The following is a 23,436-nucleotide window of genomic DNA, read 5'->3' on the forward strand; positions in this document are numbered from 1 at the left end:
AATAGACTGTTTTCAGTAGGAGTCTCTTGGTCTTTCATGACAATGCAGGGTCCCTTTTTATTAGGCGGTGTTGGTGGCAGCTCCCCAACTTTGAATATACCCAAACCCACAAGGTTGTACACTTTAAAAGGGTCATTTTTATGGTATGTGAATTATATGTCAGTAAGTTGGTATTAAAAATAGCTTTTAGGGCGCCTGGGTGGCTCGGTGGTTTAAAGCCACTGTCTTCGGCTTGGGTCATGATCCCAGGGTCCTGGAATCGAGCCCTGTATCGGGCTCTCTGCTCAGCAGGGAGCTTGCTTCTCCCTCTCTCTCTGCCTGCCTTTCTGCCTGCTTGTGATCTCTATCAAATAAATAAATAAAATCTTTAAAAAAATAGCTTTAAAAATATTTCTCTGAAGATATGAACGATAATCTTTTTCACATTTACTTCTCCTTTAACTTTCTTTTCTCTAAGTTGCTGTTTCTGTGTTTCCTCTTAGACCTTTCCTCAAATGTCCAGTGGTCCAGGAAGGGGACCTAAAGAGTGGGCGCTCCCTGCATCTGGTTGGTGACACTGAGCCTTGGTGTATGGTGAAGAGGTTGGGCCCTTCCGTGGGGAGCCCTCTGGTACCTCTGATACTACTGTACCTCTGGTACAGTGTCTCCAGGTCTGTCCTCAGGGCCTTGTCTGGTGCCAGTCTCTTGCCTGGAGGGTTGGCATCTCTGTCCGGCTGCTAGCATTCTGGGAGCCCTGGAGCAGGGGCAGGTCTTCCAACCCTACCTCTGTGGGCTCTAGTGCAGGCTTTTCCTCGTCTGGAGACTGTACCACTCTCTCTGAGGAATCAACCCCCAGGCTATTGAGTGGAGGGAGGGTCTGTGGATGTCTTACGTTTGTTTGTTTGTTTAATGGAAAATTTTAAACATAAGAAAGTTGAGGTAAGCTTAGAATGATCTCTCACATTTCAGTTCCAGCGCGTACAATTCCAGGCCAATTTTATCTCATCTACCCCCCACCACTTTCTCCTCCAAATTATTGTTAGTGCTTTTTCAGGATTTGATTTATATATTTGTCAAGGAGAGAGACAGACAGACAGACAGGCAGACAGACAGCACAAGCAGAGGGAGCAGCAGGCGGAGGGAGAAGCAGGCTCCTGCCAAGCAGGGAGCCCAACGCAGGGCAAGAATCCCGGACCCCGGGATCGTGACCTGAGCCAAAGGCAGACACCTAACCGACTGAGCCATCTAGATGCCCTTAACATCTTTTTAAAAAGAAATTAATTAATTTTTATTTTTTCGCTCTAATTTCTGTCTCATGACCTTCATTTTCGCTGACCCTTCTCGGGACAGCCCATCCCAGGCATCTGTTCCTCACCCTGCAGGCCTGTGCTCTGGTGCCCGTCCTCACAGGCCGTGTCTTCTCTCTGCCATGGTCTGTGTCTGCTGACCCCTTCCATGTCATTTCCTTTGGGTGTGGAGTCAGACCCAGCCCAGCTTCCTGACTGGGCCTAATCAGAGAAGAACAGGGTGATAGTTTCCCTCCTTTTGAACGTTATTCTTTGAGTAGTGTAGCCTTTGGTCCTGTCATGGTTTTGGATAATCCTGTTGGGTTGAGGAAGTGCCAGGGGAATGCTGTGTCCTTCCCTCACATGTTGCCCGAAGCTCTGTCTGGCCGCCTGCACATCCAGCCCTGGCTCATGGACCTGAGCATAGGGGTTTGCCGTGTCCCTAACGAGCACTGTGTTTGGAGGTCTGTGCTGGAAATCGGGGTGCTCGTGTCAGTCCTGAAGCCTTAGTGGGACATCTCCATGCTCCACAAATGAGGGAAATCGGGAAAGGGCAGGCATTCTGGGGGAGAGGGAGGATTACTTCGAGAAGAGGGTTGGAGACTGCCAAAGTGCTCCCTGCTGAGGGGTGTCTGTGAGCGAGCAGGTCAGCAGGAAGACACAAACCGCTGCTGCCGGAGGTACTGGGATCTGGGTGATGCGGCAGGTGTCCCCCTGGTGAGGAGAGTCCTGTAGAACGTGAGGGGGCCGGCCTGGGGCGCAGGGGAGGCGGCCGGCACACGATTGAGAGCATTCTGATGCGCTTCCTGCGTATTGGCTGCTGTTCTGATGCCACTTGGTCCAGACGGCGGCTGTGAGTTTGGAGCCCTGTGCTCCATCTTTCCGATCAAGGCGCTCGGGCTTCTGGAGGTAGAGGGATGTGTGGATGGTCACACAGCTGCTTAGTGACAGACCGCGGTTCAGACCGAATCCCACTCTGTACCCGGTTCCCCAGGCAGCCCCGTGCCGGAGGGAGCAAGCTCGACTGCGCCCGGAGGGCAGACACAGTTGGGCTGGAGGCAAATTTCCTGTTAGGTCCGTGTCTGAGGAGTGTTTGGAAGGAAAAGCCCCACTCACCCCGAGCTGCTACCCCCAGCCGGGTCCCTGGTGCAAGCGCTCTGTCCACTCTGTCACCTGCTGGAAGACGCCATGCTGCTGGCTTTCCCAAGTTATTTGGGGGAAGGAGACTGACCTCCTGTGAGAGAGGCGAGGTGAAAAAATTGTGTGTGTGGAGTAGCAGTTGTGTGCTTGTGTTTGGCTTCTGCGAGCGCAGTGAGTCACTGTCCTGAATCTGTTCTCCAGATGCTGGGAACGGACCCCATGCCCTGCTCCCACCAGGCGCGGTTTGGGAGCAGCCGCGATCACGGCTCATCTCTTACGTTGCAGGCCTTTGCCCAGTTCGACGCAGAGGGCGATGGCACTGTGGACGCCGAGAGCATGCTGGAGGCCCTCAAGCATTCCAGCGGCGCTAACCTCCAGGGCGAGCTGAGCCACACCATCCGGCAGCTGCAGGCCTGCTCCCTTGTCCCAGGTAAGGCCGGAGCGCGCTCGCGTGGCCCGTGAGCTCTGCCGTCCTCCGGCTATAACTGTGCAGGGCGAGGGCCCCGTGCGGTGCGTGGGCTTCTCCCGCTGTCCCCAGAGGCACGTAAACCGACTCACTCCTGCGTCATCGTCTCCTTGCATCCCCAGTACCTTGACGCTTGGGCAGCTCTGCCATTTTCATGAACTTCTGTCGTGAGAGGGTCTCTCTGTTTCACTCCCTCAAGAGACTGTCCCTGGCCCCAGTTCTCTGTGCATCCTGAATTTGTCTTTTGCCTCATGCATCACTGTAATTAATTAATGACCCACTTGTCTGTAAATGTCTGTCTTTCCTCCTGTACTGTGTGCTCCGTGAGGACAGCGGCCTTGTCTTTCTGCCATGTCCTCACATGTTACACGTCTTTGATATATGGTAGGCACCCAGTGGGTTTTTTTGTTTGTTTGTTTCATTAGTCAGCTGTCACTCTGAAATTTAAGTGATAATACAAGTAGTGTACAAATTAAGCAATACTTCTACATTATATCTATGAAAAACTTGTGTTTTTGTCTGGTTTCTTCTGGGGACTCAGAAGACAGAATCCAAGTTAGATCATCCTCCTTTCTTGTCCGTTATGACTCGTTAGAAAACAAACAGAAAAGACTTCCCCCAAGTCTACAAGTGTGTCTGAGCTCCAGGAAAAGCCACTTCGCTGCTCCTCTCCCCTTTCAGGCTGGCTTACGGGCACCTTGGTTGCAGGAACGTGTGTTGTAGGTTATGATGGACCACGAGTTTAAAGAAATTGTTTTATCATGGTAAGCTGGGCTAGCCTGTCCCTAGGGACTGGTTTCCTTATCCCTCTTTCTAACTGAGATTGGGACTTGTCCTTTTGTCACCCCACTGTGCTGGCGTTCAGTGCTTGCTGGACTTGTGTGACCTCCCACGGGCAGAGTCTGTATTCTCATGGGCGTCCCGAGCACACGGGGTGCCATCAGCCATGCCTTCACGTGACAGTGGTGCTGCTGTGGGGTCTGCCAGTGGGAGGAGAGCTGTGTGAGGAGGCTGAGGGGTGCCACGGCTTCTGAGTCACGGGGACTTGGACCCGGTGTCTCCAGGCTGTGCTGGGGGTGCTTCCGGCACACGGCTTCTCCTCAGCCTCCTGTTCTGTCTTGAAAATCAATGTGAAGTCTCCTTCTCAAGTACAACCTGTTTGTTTCATGTGTAATTCCTCCTGGTGCTGCTTTGATGGGTGTCGGCTCTGTGGAAGTTCATCCCAGTGCACTTACGCTGCAGGTGCAGACCACGAGGGGAGTTTAAACAGAGAGACTTGGTGTGTTTGGTGTTTTCGTAGGGTTAGGTGGGTTAATGCCAGACCAAGGGCAGCTGGGAGAGCTCGTCTTGAACTTTGGGTGGGTCAGCACGGGCAGGAAGTGTTGAGCCCAGGGTCTGGGCAGTGGCCGAGGGCTGGACAGAGCAGGCAGACCCCAGGGAGCTGCCGTGGAGAGGACGTGGGGGCACCGGAGGAGCCCTGGGGGCAGAGCCTTGTGCCTTGTGAGATGCCCCCCGGGAAGTATGGTCAGGGCGGTGGCTGCGTCATCATTATCGTGTCTCCTGTAGCTTAGTTAAAAGCAGTGACACGTTGACTTCCTAATGGGATAAACTTGATTCCTAGTCCACCTAGTTGGTGTCTCAGTGCTTACACGTTTAAAGCTTGGATTGAAGCAAATGTAGTGTAAGTTTTCTAAAATTCCACTAAACTAAACTAAATTTTTTTTTTCAAGATTTTATTTTGAGGGGTGCCTGGGGGGCTCATTGCATTAAACCTGCTGCCTTCGGCTCAGGTCATGGTCTCAGGGTCCTGGGGTCAGGCCCTGATCGGGCTCTCTGCTCGGCGGGGAGCCAGCTTCCTCTTCTCTCTCTGCCTGCCTCTCTTCCTACTTGTGATCTCTGTCAAATTTTATTTTGAAGTAATCTCAACAACCCACCGTGGGGCTTGGACTCACAGTCCTTGGGTCAAGGGGCTCATGGTCCACCAAACGAGCCAGCCAGGTACCCCAAAATAAATGCTTAAATTGGGGTTACCACTGGCTCATTTCTTTTTTTGTCTTTTTTTCTTTTTTTTCCTTACATAGGCTCCGTGCCCAACATGGAGCCCAGTGTGGGACTTGAACTCATGACCCCGAGGTCAAGACCTGAGCTGAGATCCTCAGGAGTCAGCCACTTAAGTGACTGAGCCACCCAGACACACCAGCCACGGGTTCATTTCTTAAAACTTGTTTAGATTTTTAAATGATTAAAGCTGAGAATATCAGTGAAGATTCTTAATGGCTGCTTTTAATTCAGCCAATTCAGAGAGGCCACCAGGACGGGAGTGTGGAACACTGCTGTGGTGGGTTCCTGTAAACACCAGACATGGGTTTTGTCTTCCCAGGTTTCATCGACATCTTCTCAGAGTCCAAGGAGGGGCTGGGTGTGCACGCGTCCCTGATCCTGCGCTTCCTGCACCGCAACCGGCTCTCCGGCACAGCCGTGCCCTGCCCCATGCTGGACCACTGCGCCAACGTGTGTGCCATGAGGGCCTCTGTTCTCAAGGAGTCCTTGGACCAGCTGCTCCAGAGGGAGAAGGGTGCGTGCATGCGTGCGCTGGGGGCTCCTGAACACGGTCTGTGAGTTGTAGGAGCTAGCACTCTTCCTGCCTTTGGCTCTGGAAACTAGCCTGCCTGCCTGTCCTCCTTCCCTCCCTTCCTCCTCCCTCCTTCCTTCCCGCCTTCCTTCTCTCCTTCCGATTCCTTCCTTCCTTCCCACAACTGGCTTCTCTTCATTCTCTCAGATGTGACTTAGGGAGGCCTTCCCTCAGTACCCACCTAATTAACGCCCCCATTCCCCACTGTGGTCACCATCACCTTTGTAGGTTTAATGGTCTAAATGGCACTACTTGAAGTTGTAAAATTATGATTTCTCTATGTGTCTACCTTGTTCATGTCATTATCCTTAGCACTTGGAGCTGGGCCACATAGTAGGTACTCTGTGAGTCGTTGAGTCACTGAGGAAAGCCACTACACGCAGTGTGGACTCACTCAGAAGTCCGTGGAATATAGTTGAGTCCGGAAACAGACCCACGTGTGTGTGGGAGTAGAGTACCGGAGAGAGTCGGCGTAACAAATGGTGGAAAGGCGAATTAGTCAACAAGTGGGGTCAGGGCAACTGGCCAGCCATTTGGAGAGAAAAATAAAACCAGACTCTTATTAACCCATTCCATTCATGGAAACAAATTTCAGGTGGATTGGAAAGTCCCACTGTAAAGAGACTTGAAGTGTGGAAGAGAGTAGCCACACCCTGCCCAGCTCCTGGCACAGGGAACTCGCCAAGCAGGATGTGAGACTCAGAAACCATTGGATATGAAGAAGTTAGATTTTATGAAAGTTCTGTAGAACAGAAACTCAAAGCACAGTCAAAAGTCTAATGGTGTTCTAGGGAACAGAAATTTGTTTTCTAATGTGTGATGACAGACTGCATTCTTTGCTAACTCTGAGCTTGGGCACTTAATAACTCTCTGTGCCTTGGTTTTCTCATCTCTGGACTGAATTAGTACATTGAAGACGTCTAGAGACGTGCCCGGCTCACAGTACGCAGCACCTGTCACGAGCGTGTGTATGTGTCTTATAACCTACAAACCAGCGAGAAGGCTTGCAACCTGGCAGAAAGTAGATGAAGGTAGGACCGGGCCGCTCTCCAGAACACAAGTGGCCTACTAAGTCTCCCACATATTTAAAGAAATGCCCATTCAAACTGTAAGAAACCATTTTCTTCTCTTAGTGTGGCTTGCAAATATATCAGTGATTTAAGTATTTTCCCATAGAGCAACCCTCGGACACTTCTGCCTTATAAAGTTTCTTTGGAAGGAGATTTTAAGGAATATTTATTTTTCCAGGGCCAAACTATCAAGGGTATTTATGTTAGATATTTTAAATGACCTTTTTTTTCGCCTTTGTGAAAGAGATGTCACGTGATAGCATCTGGTTTCCCTGCAGAGAGTCCTGGAGAGCTAACCGGAAGCCCGGAGATGGATAAACTCAAGTCAGTAGCGAAGTGTTACGCTTACATAGAAACCTCGTCAAACCCTGCTGACATCGACAAGATGACAAATGGAGAAACGTCATCGTACTGGCAGTCGGATGGCAGTGCCCGCTCGCACTGGATCCGGTGGGTGCTAGCACAGGAGTTGTGCAGAGTGCGAGTGGCTCCTGCTTGCCCTCTCTTACCCCGACAGCATGCTCACAGATCACTCTGAATTTTAGAGTATTTTCTACTTAACTGCCTGGTTGTTTCTGTATTGTAAATGACTGTCTGTGGAGATGCTTTAAGAATCAAGCAAAAAGGGGGCGTCTGGGCGGCTCAGTGGGTTAGGCCTCTACCTTCAGCTCGGGTGGTGATCTCAGGGCCCTGGGATCGAGGCCCACATCAGGCTCTCTGCTCAGCAGGGAGCCTGCTTCCTCCTCTCTCTTTGTCTGCCTCTCTGCCTACTTGTGATCTCTGTAAATAAAATCTTAAAAAAAAAAAAAAGGCAAAAGGAATTGCATAAAATCATGCTACCTGGTTCGTGTATTCATAAACATGGATAATTTTTTTACTTGGCATTTTAAGGGAGAAATAGTATTTTTTTAAAAATTTTTATTTATTTATTTATTTTTTAAATAAACATATAATGTATTTTTATCCCCAGGGGTACAGGTCTGTGAATCGCCAGGTTTACACACTTCACAGTACTCACCATGGCACATACCCTTCCCAATGTCCATAACCCCACCCCTCTCTCCCGGCCCCCTTCCCCCAGCAACCCTCAGTTTGTTTTGTGAGATTAAGAGTTACTTATGGTTTGTCTCCCTCCCAATCCCATCTTGTTTCATTTCTTCTTCTCCTACCCCCTTAACCCCCCATGTTGCATCTCCACTTCTTCATATCAGGGAGATCATATGATAGTTGTCTTTCTCCCATTGACTTATTTCTTCGCTAAGCATGATACCCTCTAGTTCCATCCACGTTGTCGAAAAAGAAATTTCATTTCTTTTGATGGCTGCATAGTATTCCATTGTGTATATATACCACATCTTCTTGATCCATTCATCTGTTGATGGACATCTAGGTTCTTTCCATAGTTTGGCTATTGTGGACATTGCTGCTATAAAGTCGGGTGCACGTGTCCCTTCGGATCACTGTGTTTGTATCTTTAGGGTAAATACCCAGTAGTGCAATTGCTGGGTCATAGGGCAGTTCTATTTTCAACATTTTGAGGAACCTCCATGCTGTTTTCCAGAGTGGCTGCACCAGCTTGCATTCCCACCAACAGTGTAGGAGGGTTCCCCTTTCTCCACATCCTCGCCAGCATCTGTCATTTCCTGACTTGTTAATTTTAGCCATTCTGACTGGTATGAGGTGATAGCTCATTGAGGTTTTGATTTGTATTTCCCTGATGCCGAGTGATGTGGAGCACTTTTTCATGTGTCTGTTGGCCATCTGGATGTCTTCTTTGCAGAAGTATCTGTTCATGTCTTCTGCCCATTTCTTGATTGGATTATTTGTTCTTCGGGCGTTGAGTTTGCTAAGTTCTTTATGGATTTTGGACACTAGCCCTTTATCTGATATGTCGTTTGCAAATATCTTCTCCCATTCTGTCAGTTGTCTTTTGGTTTTGTTAACTGTTTCCTTTGCTGTGCAAAAGCTTTTGATCTTGATGAAATCCCAATAGTTCATTTTTGCCCTAAAAAATAGTATTTGACTGATATCTCATCATACTGATCTCAGATTTTTTTCACTAATTTCCCAGGAAGATTAATTACCACAGTGGGCAAGTACTTTTCTTGTGTCGGATGTGATTTTACTTCTTTTTTCTTTTTAAGATTTTATTCATTTATTTGACAGAGGGAGAGAGATCACAAGTAGCAGAGAGGCAGGCAGAGAGAGGAAGGGAAGCAGGCTCCCTGCTGAGCAGAGAGCCCGCTGTGGGGCTCAATCCCAGGACCCTGAGATCAATACCTGATCACGACCAGAGGCTTAACCCACTGAGCCACCCAGGTGCCCCAGAAGTGATTTTACTTCTTAAGGTCCTTTCTGTGCATGAAGAAAATCTGTCTGCTTCTGTCTTGACCAGTTTGGCAGAGGAGGAGGGAAGGGGATGGATGAGCAGGAACCCTGGGGTGGAGCCGGGGGCGGTGACCTGGTGATTCTGGAAGTTCTGAAGCTGCCTTCTACAGTTTCTCCGGCCTCTTGAGAGGACGGGCTAATTTCAGTTCGTAGAGATAGAAATAATTGTCTCGTTCTCTCATGGAGAGTATCTGTGACCTTTTGCCATCTAATTTATAGAAACTCAGTATATTGAGTTCTTTGGATGAGGTTTAGGATTTGCTTCTTGGAGGTACAGCGATTTTTTTAGGGTGTTCCTAGTATGCTTTCCTGCCTACTGATAGCTTAAAAGGAAATATAAGATTAACCTTGAACTGGAAGAAATTCAAGAGACAGAAAGGTTGGAAGGACTTTTCTAGTTGGCTGTTTTTAGGAGAGGTGGTCTTTGACGATATCAAATACAAGACCTTGGAGATGGGACTTGTGGATGCTGGCAGTTTCGATCTGTATAAACACTTGTCGTTTGTGCTCCCTGTGTTTTCCAGCTTAAAAATGAAGCCAGACGTTGTGCTTCGACACTTGTCCATAGCGGTGGCTGCCACTGACCAGAGCTACATGCCGCAGCAGGTGACAGTAGCCGTGGGGAGGAGTGCCAGTGATCTGCAGGACGTTCGCGACGTGCACATTCCCAGCAATGTCACCGGCTACGTGACACTGCTGGAGAACGCCAACATCAGTCAGCTCTGTGAGTCTACCACGAGGCAGCCTGCCTGCTGATCGGGGGGCTGGGGGGCAAGGAAGGGGCCCTTGTCAACGGGAAGGCCTCTGCAGTGGGGAGACTCTCAGGTTTCGTTTGGAGCTTGGATTTGCTTCTTGTCGTGCACATGGAGTAGCCATTATGTCATCGGTGCGCTGTTGTAGAAAGTTATGGAAACCCTTCTAAATTAAAAATACTCGATTCTTGTTTCCTTACTGGAAAATTAGAAAAATATAGATAAACAGAAACTATTCAGATTCCCACTACCCAGGGATTGTCACTGTGAATGTTAGTGTGGTCCTTCCAGATCTTTACTTGTTAGGGTGTGTGTGGGTACACATGCATGCATGCGCACACACACACACATCTTCAAATGTAGGGTTGTGCATACGTATTCACAAAATGTAATTTATTTGTATACGTATTTACAAAATGGTGAAATTCTTTCCATGCTATTTTGTAAATTTTTTAGCACGTTGTCACACCGTGTGTTGTTACACACCGTTGTTTAGCGATGTAAGAACTTGCCTCAACTTTAACCAGCCCTTTATTCCTGGACATTTAGCTTGTTTCCATTTTTGTACTATAATAACCTTACTTCACACCTGGCATTTTGGAAATAATCACAATTCTGTGATTTCCTTCCAGGCTTTTTTCATTCAGGGAGCTGGGATGCTTCATGTTTTGTCTCATTTCTCCTAATGCTTTCCTGGGCCAAAGGAAGTATTCTTACTTTGCTCAGAGGAACTGAGGCCTGGGGAAGTAGAGTCTTTGTGTCTCGTCCCTAGGCAAAACAGTGGTTCAGCTTTTGGAGTAGATGCTTTCTGTCTCACACTGTGACGCTCCTTTCTCTCAGTTGTGTCCTTTTTAGCTTGTCACCTTCTCCTCTCCAACCCAAATAAGACATTGTGACAGCTCTCACAAGTGAGTCATGCCTGTGTTGTCATCTCTTTGGACTTGATTATTAAAAGTAAATTCTCACCACAGCCGTGTGATAGCGACTCTTTAAATCGAAATTTCAGAACCTTAGCACAAATTCTAGAAATTTTCTTACCATGTATTGAATCAGAATTTAAAAAATGATCTTTGTGTTTAATTCTCAGGATGCATAAATTCCTATGAAACTTTGTGGTGGACAGGGTTAAGTCACCCCTAAGTTTACCTTCATTTCGTCGATGCTTTTCTGACAAGTCTATTGTATGCTAGCTGCATTGTACACGTTATTTATTTCTGGCATCAGAGTATATCTCAAAATTTTCTTTTCAAAATGTGAATTACTATTTTGCTTTTAGTTGGGAGCCTAGCATTTGCAGAACTGAAGACGTTAATCCAATACTGAATTTGTTGTTTGCGCTTGACAGATGTCCAGATTAACATAAAACGTTGTCTTAGCGATGGATGTGACACTAGAATTCATGGTCTGAGGGCTGTTGGCTTTCAGAGAGTTAAGAAGTCTGGGGTCTCGGTGTCAGATGCTTCTGCAATCTGGTACTGGTCTCTGCTGACCTCTCTGGTGACGGCGTCCATGGAGACAAACCCTGCCTTTGTCCAGACGGTGCTGCACAACACGCAGTAAGTCACTCTCTCTGCTTTCCCACCCGTCCAGGTGCCCTCACTGTTCTCTCCCCCTGCAGAGCCCCGGGTGCCCTGGTGTTTCCTATCTGTGCTTTTGCCTCTAGCCTGGGGAGAGGGTCATGCGTGTTGTTCTGCTCCCCCCCTCCCCGCGGGGGCACAGTTGCTTACGTTCAGGGAGCACTTTGGAGCAGGAACAACCCCTTCAGAAGCTGGGCATTACTTACCTCCCCCTGTTGTGAAGCAGACATGTAAGACTTAGCCCTGTGTTGCAGACGAGGGCTGTGACACTCCTGGCAGCACACCGCTGGGCTGGGCGGGGATGTGCCAGCGTGAACCCCGGCCCTGGAACTCCAGAAACTCAAGGAAACCTTCTCTAAGATACTCAGAAAATTCATTTGTAAATGTAGATCACCTTCAAAAATAAAAATTAAAAAAGCAAAAGTAAATTAAAATTTAAAAATAACATTAAAAAATTAAAATTAAATTAAAATTTAAATTATTAAAAAAATTAAAAATTTAAAAATAAGAAGCCTGACGGCAAAAAGTCCCAGTTGGAACAAACATGGCAGGAAGCAGTGATGTACAACTTTCAAAGCGAGGAAGTACCCGTACCGTGTTAAAGTTCGGTCACCGAGAGAGCGATTACCATAGTGGTCCTCTGGACGACTTCGAGAGTGAGTCCTTCAGCCAGAAGCTCTGCGGGCAGTACTACGTGGGAGGTCATGTTACTCCTTACTCTGTCTTGCTTCCTGCTTAAAAACTTTTTTCAAAAATCAACGAGAAACTTAGAGAAATACCACAAGTATGACGCAAACAACTCTCATTTCCTTCCGAGCCTGTTGACGGTATTCTGCACACCTGGTGCCCTGTTGTCCCAGAGACTCAAGGTGTATTTCCTGTCCGCAAGAAGTTCGCTGCAGCCAGCAGGGTCAGGAAGTTTTCAGTGATGCGCAGTGCCGCCTTCTGCTCCTTGGGTTCCGTTTGGGTCCTGTAAGCTGTCCCTGTAGCTGAAGGACCCAGGCCGTGCTTGGCATTTGCCCCGTCTGCTTAGTCTCCTTCAGTATAGACCAGTTCCTCTGTCTTTCTTGACCGTCAGGACTTTGACAGTTTGACATCTGAAAGTTACAGGGTTAGTTATCTTCAGGAATATCGTTCGGTTTCGGTTCATCTGATGTTGCCTGATGATTCGGTGTAGGTTTGTGTCTTTGGCAGGAGTATCACGGAAGCGATGGTCTGTTCTCCTGCACCCCATCGGGGGCGCAAGACGTTAGCCTGTCCTCTTACTAGTGCGGCTCGTGTCAGCTTTGATCCCTTGAAGCAAGGGGCGTCTGCCAGAGTTTCCACCGTAGTGGGTTTTTTTGTTGTGGCGATTAGTAAGTGTCTCGTGAGGAGGTGCTTCGAGACTGTAAGCGCCCTCTGCATTCTCAGACTTTGTATTGGTGTGGACTCATGATGCCGCGTTAGTCACGGGCTTGTAATGTCACAGTGTTGATGTGTAGTTGGCTCGGATTTGGCCAGTAGGAACCCCTTTGGTCTGGCTCTGTGTCCTTTTGACATGTCCTTGGCAATGTGGTACACTTCCTCACTTTCTTCGAGAACAACAAGATACTGCGGGCCACCTCGAACGCTCCCTGCCCCAGTCCTGGATCCCCTGCTGTCTCAGGGAGCCGCCGCCCCATTGGGCGGGGAATGGGAGCTCGACAGGAAACACACGGGCCCCTGGCTCCTCTCAGGCCTCCTGAGTAGACCCCACGGGAAAGGGCACCTTTGTCTATAAGTAGTGTGCACGTGTGTGTGTACATGACCCACATTCACACCCGTGGTCATTTCTGTGTCTGTGGTGCTGAGACTTCTAGGCTTTGGCCTGACCCTCCCACCTCTAATCCTGCACGACAGCATTGGACAGTGTTGGCAGACAGTGGCAGTGCTCATTCTCAGTTTCCTCTCTTTGTGTTTGAGCCTCCCTTCTCGGATAATGACAAAACTGCCGCCCATCCTCCCTACTTACCCATGTAACCCGCCTCCATCTCCCCTTCCCTTGCCTGGACACCCTCCACCCCGACTCCCGCAGTCACTGTGGCTGTCCTTGGGCATGTGCCCTGCTTGTTGGGTCCCCTTACTGAGTGCCAGGTGCCTTGCTCAGTGCTCACCTTCCCTGCCAGGCTGTCCCTTTGTTCCCATGCCTTTCTCATGCCCCTCGGTGCCCTCCCCTCAGACACACATGAGTGCCTGCCTTGTACAGCCCTCCTTTATGGACTGAATTCTCAGGAAGGGACGGAAGAAGAGCTTTCTACCTTAATTTTGTAAAGATAGGCCAAGTTTGTTGAGCAATGGATATGTTTAAAGTTTATATTTCTAAATGGTTATAATTATTAATCTGCAGTTATGTCTTCACTTCTAATATTTAAATATCAGGGATCTAAAACTACTGTAAGTTTTTTTGAAGAAAATCAATGAGGAAAAATAAAAAGAATATTATGAAACAAAAGTGTTGTATCAGTAAAAATAAGTCTGGTAAATTGCTGTGTGCTCACGTGCGTTGGGCCTCCCGGAGCAGCTGCCTTTCTGTGCGGCTGCGCGGGTCCTGGCAGAGTGGGGAGGTGCGTGAGAGGGAGAGGGTGACACCACGTTGGCCTTGCCACGTCTCTGTGTCGGGGTGAGAGGAGTACCGTTGAGGGGTTCTCATGACTGGTACCTGGAGTGGACTGCCGGCTGTAGTGCCTTGACTTCCTTTTGCATGCCTTCGTGTTGTTTGTGGTGTGCTCACTCAGGAGAACTTTCAGGGGATTCGGAGAGATCAGCGTAAGAGCAGGTGAGAGAAGAGAAGCCCTGAAGCAGACATTAAGGTAGAGAGGCAGGAAACGCAGGGAGGGGCAGAAGTCCTGACTGGTATTCCTGTTCAGGAGGGAAGAGAACCGATGGCCTGTCTTGAGGTGCCATGGATCTTAAGAGGGGACATGGACATGAGCTTCTTACTGGGCCAAACACTGCTCTGCCTCTAGGGTCACGTTTTCTAGGAACTCTGGGGTTTCTTTCTGTCAGGGATGTGTGTCTTCTGCCCACCCTGCATGAAATGAAGACGAGATCCCGAAGGCTGGACTAAGTCTCTGTGGAGGGAGGTGGGCTCTTAAAAGAGAGAGTAAATGAAAAAGAAGGAAACTCCACGGACTGACTTGGCACTGTGACTCCTGGGGGAGGGCCTGGTTTGACATCATGTCCCAGGCTCTCTGCGGGGACACTGTATTCATGAGGGACTGATCCCAGCAGGTGTCTGATGGTTTGGTGTTCATCGAGCAGTATTTTTTTTTTTTTTTTAAGATTTTTTTTTTTTTTTTTTTTTTTTGTCAGAGAGAGAGAGAGCGAGCACAGGCAGACAGAGTGGCAGGCAGAGTCAGAAGGAGAAGCAGGCTCCCTGCGGAGCAAGGAGCCCGATGTGGGACTCGATCCCAGGACGCTGGGATCATGACCTGAGCCGAAGGCAGCTGCTTAACCAACTGAGCCACCCAGGCGTCCCCATCAAGCAGTATTAAGTCAGGGTTTTGCCTGGTCGGTTCTGACTTTCTGTCTCACACTTGCAGGAAGGCACTGCAGCACATGCCTCCGCTCTCCCTCTCACCAGGATCTACAGATTTCTCTACTTTCCTGTCTCCCAACGTTCTAGAAGAAGTGGACAGCTTCCTCATACGGATAACTAGGTAAAGTCAAGGTTGATGAGATGGGGCTTGTAGGGGGTAGAGGGTCTATATGCTTGTTAAGTCTTTAAAAACATTTTTCTAAATCTTCTACAGATCAGCACTAAACATGGCTCATGTTTAGTGACTGAAGAGAAGGTGAAACCATGGTTCAGCCCTCTGAGCTCCATTATGTAGCCACACCACCTGACCTTAGGGGGCGAGTGGGGGGGTCCTCTGATGCAGCCGGAACAGGTGTCTCAGAGACCCCAGTGCAGAAGCTGTCGGCTTCCTGGGAGCCCCAGCCCGTGGCCTCTCCGGGCACCCGTGTGCCTCTCTGCATAGGGACAAGCCGTGGTCTGTGGGCCTTGGTGAGGCTCCTTAGTCCGGCTTGCCAGATGTGCTGCTTGCTGTGGCGACAGCTCTGTTCTGTGTCCACCGCGCCCCGTGTCGGGGCACAGGCCTGGTCCCGAGACCCCAGGACAGTGTCAGGAGTTTCAGTGCGATGTGTTTAATGAGCGACAGAAGAGTAGAGTCTGTCTGGCGCAGGTTGCTCCTGCCTGGGGGAGTGAGCCCTCGAGCCCCTGGCCCCCTGGCATTGTTAGCAGCAGGGCCTTACCATAGTGGCTCCTTCACTTGTGGCATCTGTGTTTGCTTTATAAAGCTAGGCTGGTTGAAACTGATGCTATTAGCGTTGTTTACTAGTTATAGGTTAATAATGGCGCAGAGGGGAGGATTTAATGTCCTCGTCCTCTGGGTTGATTTCGTTTTCCTGTAGGTTATCTTGAGGATTTTGAGCGAGTATTTGTGACCCAGGTAGAGAAAGCATCAGATAGGTGGATCTCACTAATGGTGGTCAGTTACGTGGGCGTGGGGCTGCCTGGATTTCCTCACGTCTTTAAGAAGTGAGACGTTCTTCCTCTTTGTTTCCAGCTGCTGCTCGACTCCTGAGGTGGAGCTAACCCTTCTGGCCTTTGCACTGGCAAGAGGAAGTGTTGCCAAAGTGCTGAGCTCTTTGTGCACCATCAGCGAGCACCTGGACACGCAGTACGATGCCTCGTCCCTCATCGCCTCCATGGCGTCTGTCAGGCAGAGCCTGCTGCTTAAATACGGTAAATGAGCGGGCGCGACAGATAGGCGCTGACACCGTCGCAAACCTGGCATCTTCTCACCTCCTCGGGCGGTTCGCACCAACCCCGTGATTCCGGGCCGAACATATCCTCTCCTCCAGGGGCCAGCAGGGAGAAGGGGGCTGTGGGCTCCTTGACGGCATTATCAGAAGAGGGCCTGAGTGTCCTCTAGGCTGTACTTCCAGGATTTGCTGGGCAGACCACGTGGGCTCTGTGGTCAGCCGGTCACCAGCCATCCTCAATGAGGTGCAGGTGCGTCTCTGCACAGCAGGAGGCTGGGAAGTTGGAGTCCCTCCTTTCTGGTTGGGGTGGGGGGGACCTGACCCAGACACGGCACTAAGATCCTGGTGTGAGACTGCTCCCTGTGCGGCCTGTGTGCCCAACCCCGCTTTCCTGCCTGGGCCCGGCCACCGTCCCCTTTGCACTTTCCTGCTGACTCAGGATGGGCCCCCAACCCTCGTCAGCTGGTATGTGAGCAACAACTCTTGTGCCATCCCGGCCTCTTGCGCCGACGTGTCTGTCCAGAGTACAGTACTGGGTCCTGTCTCCTTCTGCCCCCCTCCTCATAGGGGCAGACTGTGCTATTTCTGCCACGATATTGGTACCTTTGCCTAATACAACTTAATGATTCATTTTATGTTTAGTATTTAAGGTCAGGTAATTGACGTCTTATAAATCTAGTTTGCCCCCTAAATTTGAAAATGTCACTTTTTGGTGGGGTAGGGAGCTCATAACAGGCACAGCTGGTTGGGAGGGATCTGTGGTGTTTGGAAGATACCCTCCAGGAAAGTTATCAGTTCAGATGAGCAGCTGTTTGGGCAGGAATACTGGAGAGGGGAGGGACCGGGACGGAATGTTTGTACAGGCAGTGTTGTGGATTGGGTTATAGGTTAATGGGTATTCATTATAGTATCAGTAACATGAAGGAAGAAGGAAAAGCTTTCAAGTCGTTGTAGCAAATGGTACTTTCTAAAAATCTTGAAACTTTCAAAATTTATCTGCAGGTATATTAAAGAAACAAGACCTAAGACCTAAGATACTACATATATTTGAATGCAATTGTAAAAAAAAAAAAAAAAAACAACAAAAAAACCAAAAACGCAGCTGTAATAAAATTAGCTATTGGCTCCAGAACAGGGTTTCGGGGCTCCCTCTCCCAGACATGTTGAATGTGTGGTATCAGTCTGTCTTATAGTGTGTTTTGTTTCTGAGGAGTGGTTAGTCTGGAGTCCTCCGCTTGGACTCACGTAGGGACATAAAACTGCTTGGTCTCATCAGGAGAGCAGAGAAGGATGGTGCCTGCTTCTCTGTTTCAGCTGGAAGCTGGTGCGTTTCCCTTCGGCCGCGCTGCCCACCTGTTCTCCAGTCCCACGGACGTGCCTGATAGTTTTATTTTTCACGCTGCGCCACCTTAAGGCTCTCATTCTCTCTTCACTTTGACCAGGTAAACCTCTTCAGCTGATCCTTCAGGCCTGCGATGTCAAAGGGAAAGAAGAGAAGTCAGGCCCAGAAAACCTCCTGGTGGAGCCGTGGACCAGAGATGGTGAGTGGTCGGTCCATGTGCGTGCGGGGAGTGGGGAGGCCGTGGCATGCGGGGCCGTGGGCTGCACAGCAGGTCGGCCCGCATGGCTGTGGCTCTTGAATCATCTGCCCACTCTCCTTATCGCGGCCTTGTCCTCCACTGGGTGTCGGTCACCCCTAACGACTGCTGAGTGCTGGAGAGCTCTAGGTTCTGGAAAGTAAGGACTCTTCCTTTTGGAAGATAAAAAGTTATTGCTTTTATATTCAGATCATCTTTCCGTGGTGTTACCCTAAAGCATTAAGAAACGCAGCAGATCCGAGGCGGGATACTGCTGGAAAGGAGGGTATTTCTCTGCGGGACGCCTCTGGATCAGGCATGTCTGAAGAAACCTCCCTGCTCGCGGGCTGTTGGCATGGTAGCTGCCGAGGTGCTGTCCTGTGCAGTAGTGGGCCCTTTCCCTCATCGGGGGTCTGTCTCTTTCTCCTCCATCTTGCTGGCCGGCCAGTTTGTCTCCTGCACGCGCCGCCTTGCGCTCGCTGCCCTGCTTAGGACGTTGCCGATGCAGCCCAGGAAGGGGAGTCTTCTGGCCGTTACCGAGCGTTGGCCGGGCTTGCCCGGCCTTGGATTTGCTTTCTCCTTGGCCTTCCTCACAGCGGTGCAGGCCACATATGTTCTCGGTGGTCACCTCTTCTCTGTTGTGTCCCCTGCATTCGTGCTTCTCCCCGAGGCACCTCCTCTGCCTGCGTACCTCGCCTGCCGTGGACTGTCACGCAGGTCCCTCTTGCTGTGGTCCTCTCCACGCAGTGAAGCCTCCGTGGGGACGTTCCCTTCCCCGTGTCCCTCCCCTGTCCCACTGAGGACCGCTAAGGGCCATGCAGGCCACGCACTGCCCACCATGGCACAGGGCACACGGGGAGCTCTCTGCATGGGGAGGCTTCACGTTCCCCAAGTGCCGGGAGGTGCCCATTCTGGAGAGGCCACCGGCTGCCGAGGGAGCCCGCACTTGGCCCTCCGGAGTGCCGGCGGTCCTGTCCACTGCTTGCCAGGGATGCTGGTGCTGCCTGGAGACTGACGGCGTGCATTTGTCCAGTTCTGCAGCTCTGCGATAGGTTATTCTCTTCGCTGTCATTTTGAGAGAGTAAACTGGGGGGAATGGTACCCAAACAGATGGAGCGTGAGGGCATCCCAGGAGCCGCTGCATGTTTTTTATCAAGGATGGGAAGAGCCAGTTCTGTGCTTACCTTTCAGGCTTTGTGGGTTTATTTTCGCCTTTAGAGAACCTTTCGGGTGTGTGTTGGTGGCAGGGCTGCTGAAAGAGAGTCTGGTTCTCTTGAGGCCATTGTGGTTTAGCTGCTGCGAGCTGCGGGTCGGTGGCCACCCACGTATGCACACGTGGTCCCTGCCGAGCGGCCGGGTCCTGCCGCAGCTGCTCTGCCGTGAGTTTCTTGTGCATTTCGTGTTCTTGGTTTCGGTGACATGTTCTGCATGTTGCTGTGTGGAGGTTCCAGTTCAGACAGTTCTGCTGACAGAGTTTGGTGCATCGGACGCGGGCGTGGTCTTCCGGGCTCGCACGGACGGGCAGGTTGCAGGCGTTCCTGTCTCCAGGACAGCGGCATGGGCATGTGTGTGAGTTCTGTCACCTGAAGGGGCGCGGAAGAGAAAGGCAGCCTGGGTCTAGCAGCAGACCTCTTTGTGAGTTACTGAAGGATAATTAACAACAACAAAAGAGGAAAACCTTGACTTTCATACAAATGAAAGACGAATAGTTACACTTTTATTTATGTCGTTGATTCGTGAGGGCCCAGTAAGGTGTTACGAATAGTTCACGGGAGAATTCATAAGATACATACAGACCAACAAGAATGCCAGCAGGAGTCCACAGAGAGACATAAAACTGACCAACACTCGAGTGTGGTTCATGGAGCCATGAGATCGCTCACAAGCAATGAGCGCTGGAGGTAGCCCGCAGAGTGTGCCCACGGAACACCCATTTCAGAGTCTCGCACAGGCTTTCCTGACACTGTTCCAGAAGCCTCATCATCCCTCTGTCATGCTCCAGGCTTGTGTCCTCTGTCAGCAGTCGGGCATCAGGCACGGTTTTAGGAATGGCACAAAAAGATAACTGGTTGTCTGGTCTTATGTCTGTTCAAATTTAAGTCACAGTCTTTATCAACTGTGTTCTTGATCGTTAGAGCAGGGCTGCTGGTGTGGTTGAGGAGACCGTCCCTAGCCATGGTCTGTTACCTGGGCCTTGGCAGTGAGCTCGCACCTATGCAGAGGGGATATCTCTTTTTGCTTTTATGAAAATACCAGGCAGACTAGTTCCCCGCCACCACATGCAAAAGATCTGGTGTGCTTGGTTGGTCTTAGTTCTTCGGGTTATGACACATGGGTCGGCTGTCCTCACCTCAGTGTCTCCTTTTGCAGGGTTTCTTACAGAGACTGGGAAGACCAGAGCAAGTACCATTTTTTCTACAGGAACCGAATCTGCATTCCAAGTTACACAGATCAGAATTATGGTAATTCTCATACTCACTTCTTTAAGCAACGTTACTGCTATTTTTAAAGACAGGGTTCCATTTCAGAGTCTGTGTCCCTGGTTTGCATTGCATGTGTGGTGACTGTTCTGTGCCAGGCCTGTAGCAGAGGGCTGGGACACAGAGATGAGGAGATTGTTGTCCGGGGACGTGTGACTAGAAGGCACTGCTTCTTAGGAAGCAGTTCTTTTGTTTTCCCGACTTAATGAACTCAAAATATCATTTTGCTGGTTTGAATTTGCTTCAAGGTCTATGAATTTAACTGTATTACTTGGAAACACAGCTGCCACAGGAGTTTTGTACCTTCCGTGTTTTTAGGTTCGACGTGGTGGCATTGGTGCCCAGTGTGGGTTGGTGTTTGCCTATAACTCCTCTTCTGATAAATTCCATGCAGAAGAACACTTCAAGAGGTTTGAAAAATATGACAAATGGAAGCTTCAGGAATTCAGGCAATTTGTAAAAAGCAGGTAAGGAACAGAATCAAAATTTTTATAGTTAATAAGGCTATAAGCATTTTCTTATGGCAAAATATGCTCACGTCTCTATAGACAGGTGCCCCTTGCCTATCCCCAGTGGCCATGAGGAATCACTGATTCCTGGCAACACCCATGAATATGTGTTTTAAGATCTGCCCCAAGCTCCCTCCTCCTAAGCATGCTTTCACTGGAGGTATTTTAAGCATCTATTCTGCATGGGGCCTGATGCTCGCCACAGAAGAGATGCAGGGAACAAGTGGGTACAGTCGCTGCTCTGTGGCGCTCACTGTCTACTCAGACCAGCAATGTCACAGAGTGGTTAGCACTGGGCAAGGGTCGGGGCTCGGGGAGGAAAGACCCTGGAGGGAATGTTGTTTGGGTTAAGAGCTAAGGAGGGTGTTCAGTTAAAGGGGAGATCCTGAGTAGAGAGCACAGCAGACCTGAGCCCTCGTAGGTGAGCTGTGGCAGGCTCGGGGGCACGCAGGTGCCTGAAGTCACCGCGAGGGGGAGAGTGCTGGGACGTGGAACTAGAGGTCCGGCAAGTGGCCCGCTCACTAAAGGTCTTTGTGTCTCTGGCTCAGGGCGAGAACTGTATCCTTTAAGCAAGGTTGGGTGGCCAGTGTAGTGTTGAGGAGCGTAGAGGAGGAGAACATGGCAGCCAGATGTGTGTTTTACAGGTGCTGGTCTGGATCATGCTATGTGCAGTGTGGCTGGGGGAGAGCCAGCATGGAGGCAGAATGGAAAGGGAGGAGGTTGTCAGAGGCCTAGGTCCCCTTAGCCAGAGCAGCACGGGCAGTGGTGGAGAGCTGGTAACTGACAGACGTTTCTGAGAGTAGAGCAGAGAAGGAGGGGTGGTGGAGGCTTTGGGGAGGCCTGGGATTTTGGCTGGGCCAGGTGGGGACACTGGAAGGGCCCTTCTCTGATAGAAACTAGCTTGGGAAAGCAGTCTGTGGGAAGCCGATGAGCTCAGTGTTGGTCCTGTTGGATTTGAGGTCTAGGAAGACTTGGTGATACTTGGCAGCTCCTTGGGAGAGTGCATTGAAGCTGGAAGAGGTACTGAAGGTACCAGTAGGAGAGATGTTTGAAGGATAATTGAAGTGAGTTCTGGAAGAGGATGTGGGCTGGGAAGAGAAGAGAGACATTGTAGATCAGCATGCTGAGAGGCACCAGCATTTAAAGGGCGACAGAATAAAAAGGAAGCTGAGAAACAGCCAGTAGGGCAACAGGAAGGCCCCCGTGTGTCATCATGAAGCCGAGGGGGTGACAGTAAAGGAAGTAGGGAGTGGGCAGGGGGATCGGGTGTTACCCAGGCTCGTTTGGATTAAGTCTGCAAGTGGACCTCTCAGATTCAGCCCCAGAGCTCACTGGTGAGCCTTGGGCAGCGTGGTCTCCCGTGTTCACAGTAGCGGGTTAAAACTCACCGAGCAGAACCCTGGAGTTGCTGATTGTGCTGCTGTCTGCGGGGACGGGAGCTGGAGTTAACGGTGGCCTTCACATCTGGCACCCGGTTCTGTGCTGCTGTGGCCTTGCACCCGGTGCCATACCACTGAGCTTGGCTGTGTACGCGTGTCCCCGGTTCTGCTTCAGTAGTTCTGGGTGGAGACCCTTACCCAGAGTTGGGGTCTCTCAGGTGAATGCTGGTCCCCACACACGGACCACACCAAGTAGTACAGGTCTGGAGTAGTTCCCTCTCTGCTGGGCGTGCACTGGTGGCCCTTAGTCTCCAGGACGTTCCTCCCAGTGGAGAGCCTGCTGCCCCTCTGCCGAAGGTCACAGCAAGTCAGCGGAAGTCTATGTCTGTGATTGCAGCCCTGCACGTGAACTGGAACAAATCTCCTTCATTCCTAGAGTCTTCCTCCCCACTATTCTATGTGCCTTCTTAAAAGATCCTTTTTTTCTAAAAAAGATTTTATTTATTTATTTGAGAGAGAGAGAGAGAGTGAGAGGGAGCAGGAGCAGCAGGCAGAGGGGGAAGCAGCCTTTCCGCTGAGCACAGAGCCTGACGGGGGCTCCATCCCCCGACCCCAGGATTATGACCTGAGCAGAAGGCAGGCGTTCAAACCACTGAGCCCCCCCAGGTGCCCCTAATATATCCTCTTTTTTTTTTTTTTTTTTAATGGTAACTAGAGATTACACTTGTTTTTAAGCAGCTCTGTCCCATTCTTGGGACATATTACGATGAATTTTTTCTCTTAACCCTGTTAAATAAGATCTTTCACATTTTATGTAGGATTTTCTTCTAACCAGATGTAGGTCTCTTCACTCCTCACTTAGTGGTTTTAGCTCTGGTTCCGGCCTGAGCTACTCTGAAATCCTGATTTGCTTGGCCTGCATGTTACCAGTGTCTCTCCAGTTTCGAAATCAAGAGGTTAATGTACGTGTGTCTGTCTTCTCCCATTTTTTTCTGTCTTCTGTCCTTCTGGCCGGTCATTGCTCAGTTGGCACGCTCCCGAGCCAGCTGACTGGCGCTGTCCATGCTCAAGAGGACGGACACTGAGTTCTCTTTTCTGTCTTCTGTGTGCTGTGGGGCGTAGTCAACAGGTTGTCTCTCTGTGCTCTCAAATGCCTGGCCATCTGTCTCTCCCTCTCCAGAACTTTCCCAAAGGCTGCCGCAGAGTGAATTCAGAAATCCTCAAACACGGTGTTGATGAAACTCATTGACATGGTTTTGGGTTAAGGCAGAATACCTTCTGTCCTCTTGGTTTTAGGGTTAATTATGTCATGAAAGACCGATGCCAAGAAAATCTTAAGTCAAAAAGAGAACATTTTTTTCTCCCCGTTACAGAACCTACTCTGGATCCTTAGTCTTCTCCCTCTTGCCACAAATG

At 50.0% G+C, this 23,436-nt stretch overlaps 1 protein-coding gene across 2 annotated transcripts in view; it reads left to right on the forward strand.

Moving 5' to 3' along the window:
- The window catches only part of ZZEF1 (zinc finger ZZ-type and EF-hand domain containing 1), a 99,616-nt gene that overhangs the window by 13,805 nt on the left and 62,375 nt on the right, over positions 1-23,436 (forward strand). For both annotated transcript variants that reach the window (XM_059150491.1, XM_059150493.1), the window contains exons 2-11: positions 2,691-2,835; positions 5,252-5,446; positions 6,852-7,023; positions 9,486-9,685; positions 11,059-11,269; positions 14,851-14,967; positions 15,877-16,055; positions 17,518-17,616; positions 20,023-20,114; positions 20,451-20,599. In XM_059150491.1, coding sequence (XP_059006474.1) covers positions 2,691-2,835; positions 5,252-5,446; positions 6,852-7,023; positions 9,486-9,685; positions 11,059-11,269; positions 14,851-14,967; positions 15,877-16,055; positions 17,518-17,616; positions 20,023-20,114; positions 20,451-20,599 — 1,559 coding nt within the window. The remainder of the gene's footprint in view (positions 1-2,690; positions 2,836-5,251; positions 5,447-6,851; positions 7,024-9,485; positions 9,686-11,058; positions 11,270-14,850; positions 14,968-15,876; positions 16,056-17,517; positions 17,617-20,022; positions 20,115-20,450; positions 20,600-23,436) is intronic.

The sequence above is a fragment of the Mustela lutreola genome, chromosome 15 (genome assembly GCF_030435805.1).
Source record: "Mustela lutreola isolate mMusLut2 chromosome 15, mMusLut2.pri, whole genome shotgun sequence".
NCBI lineage: Eukaryota > Metazoa > Chordata > Mammalia > Carnivora > Mustelidae > Mustela > Mustela lutreola.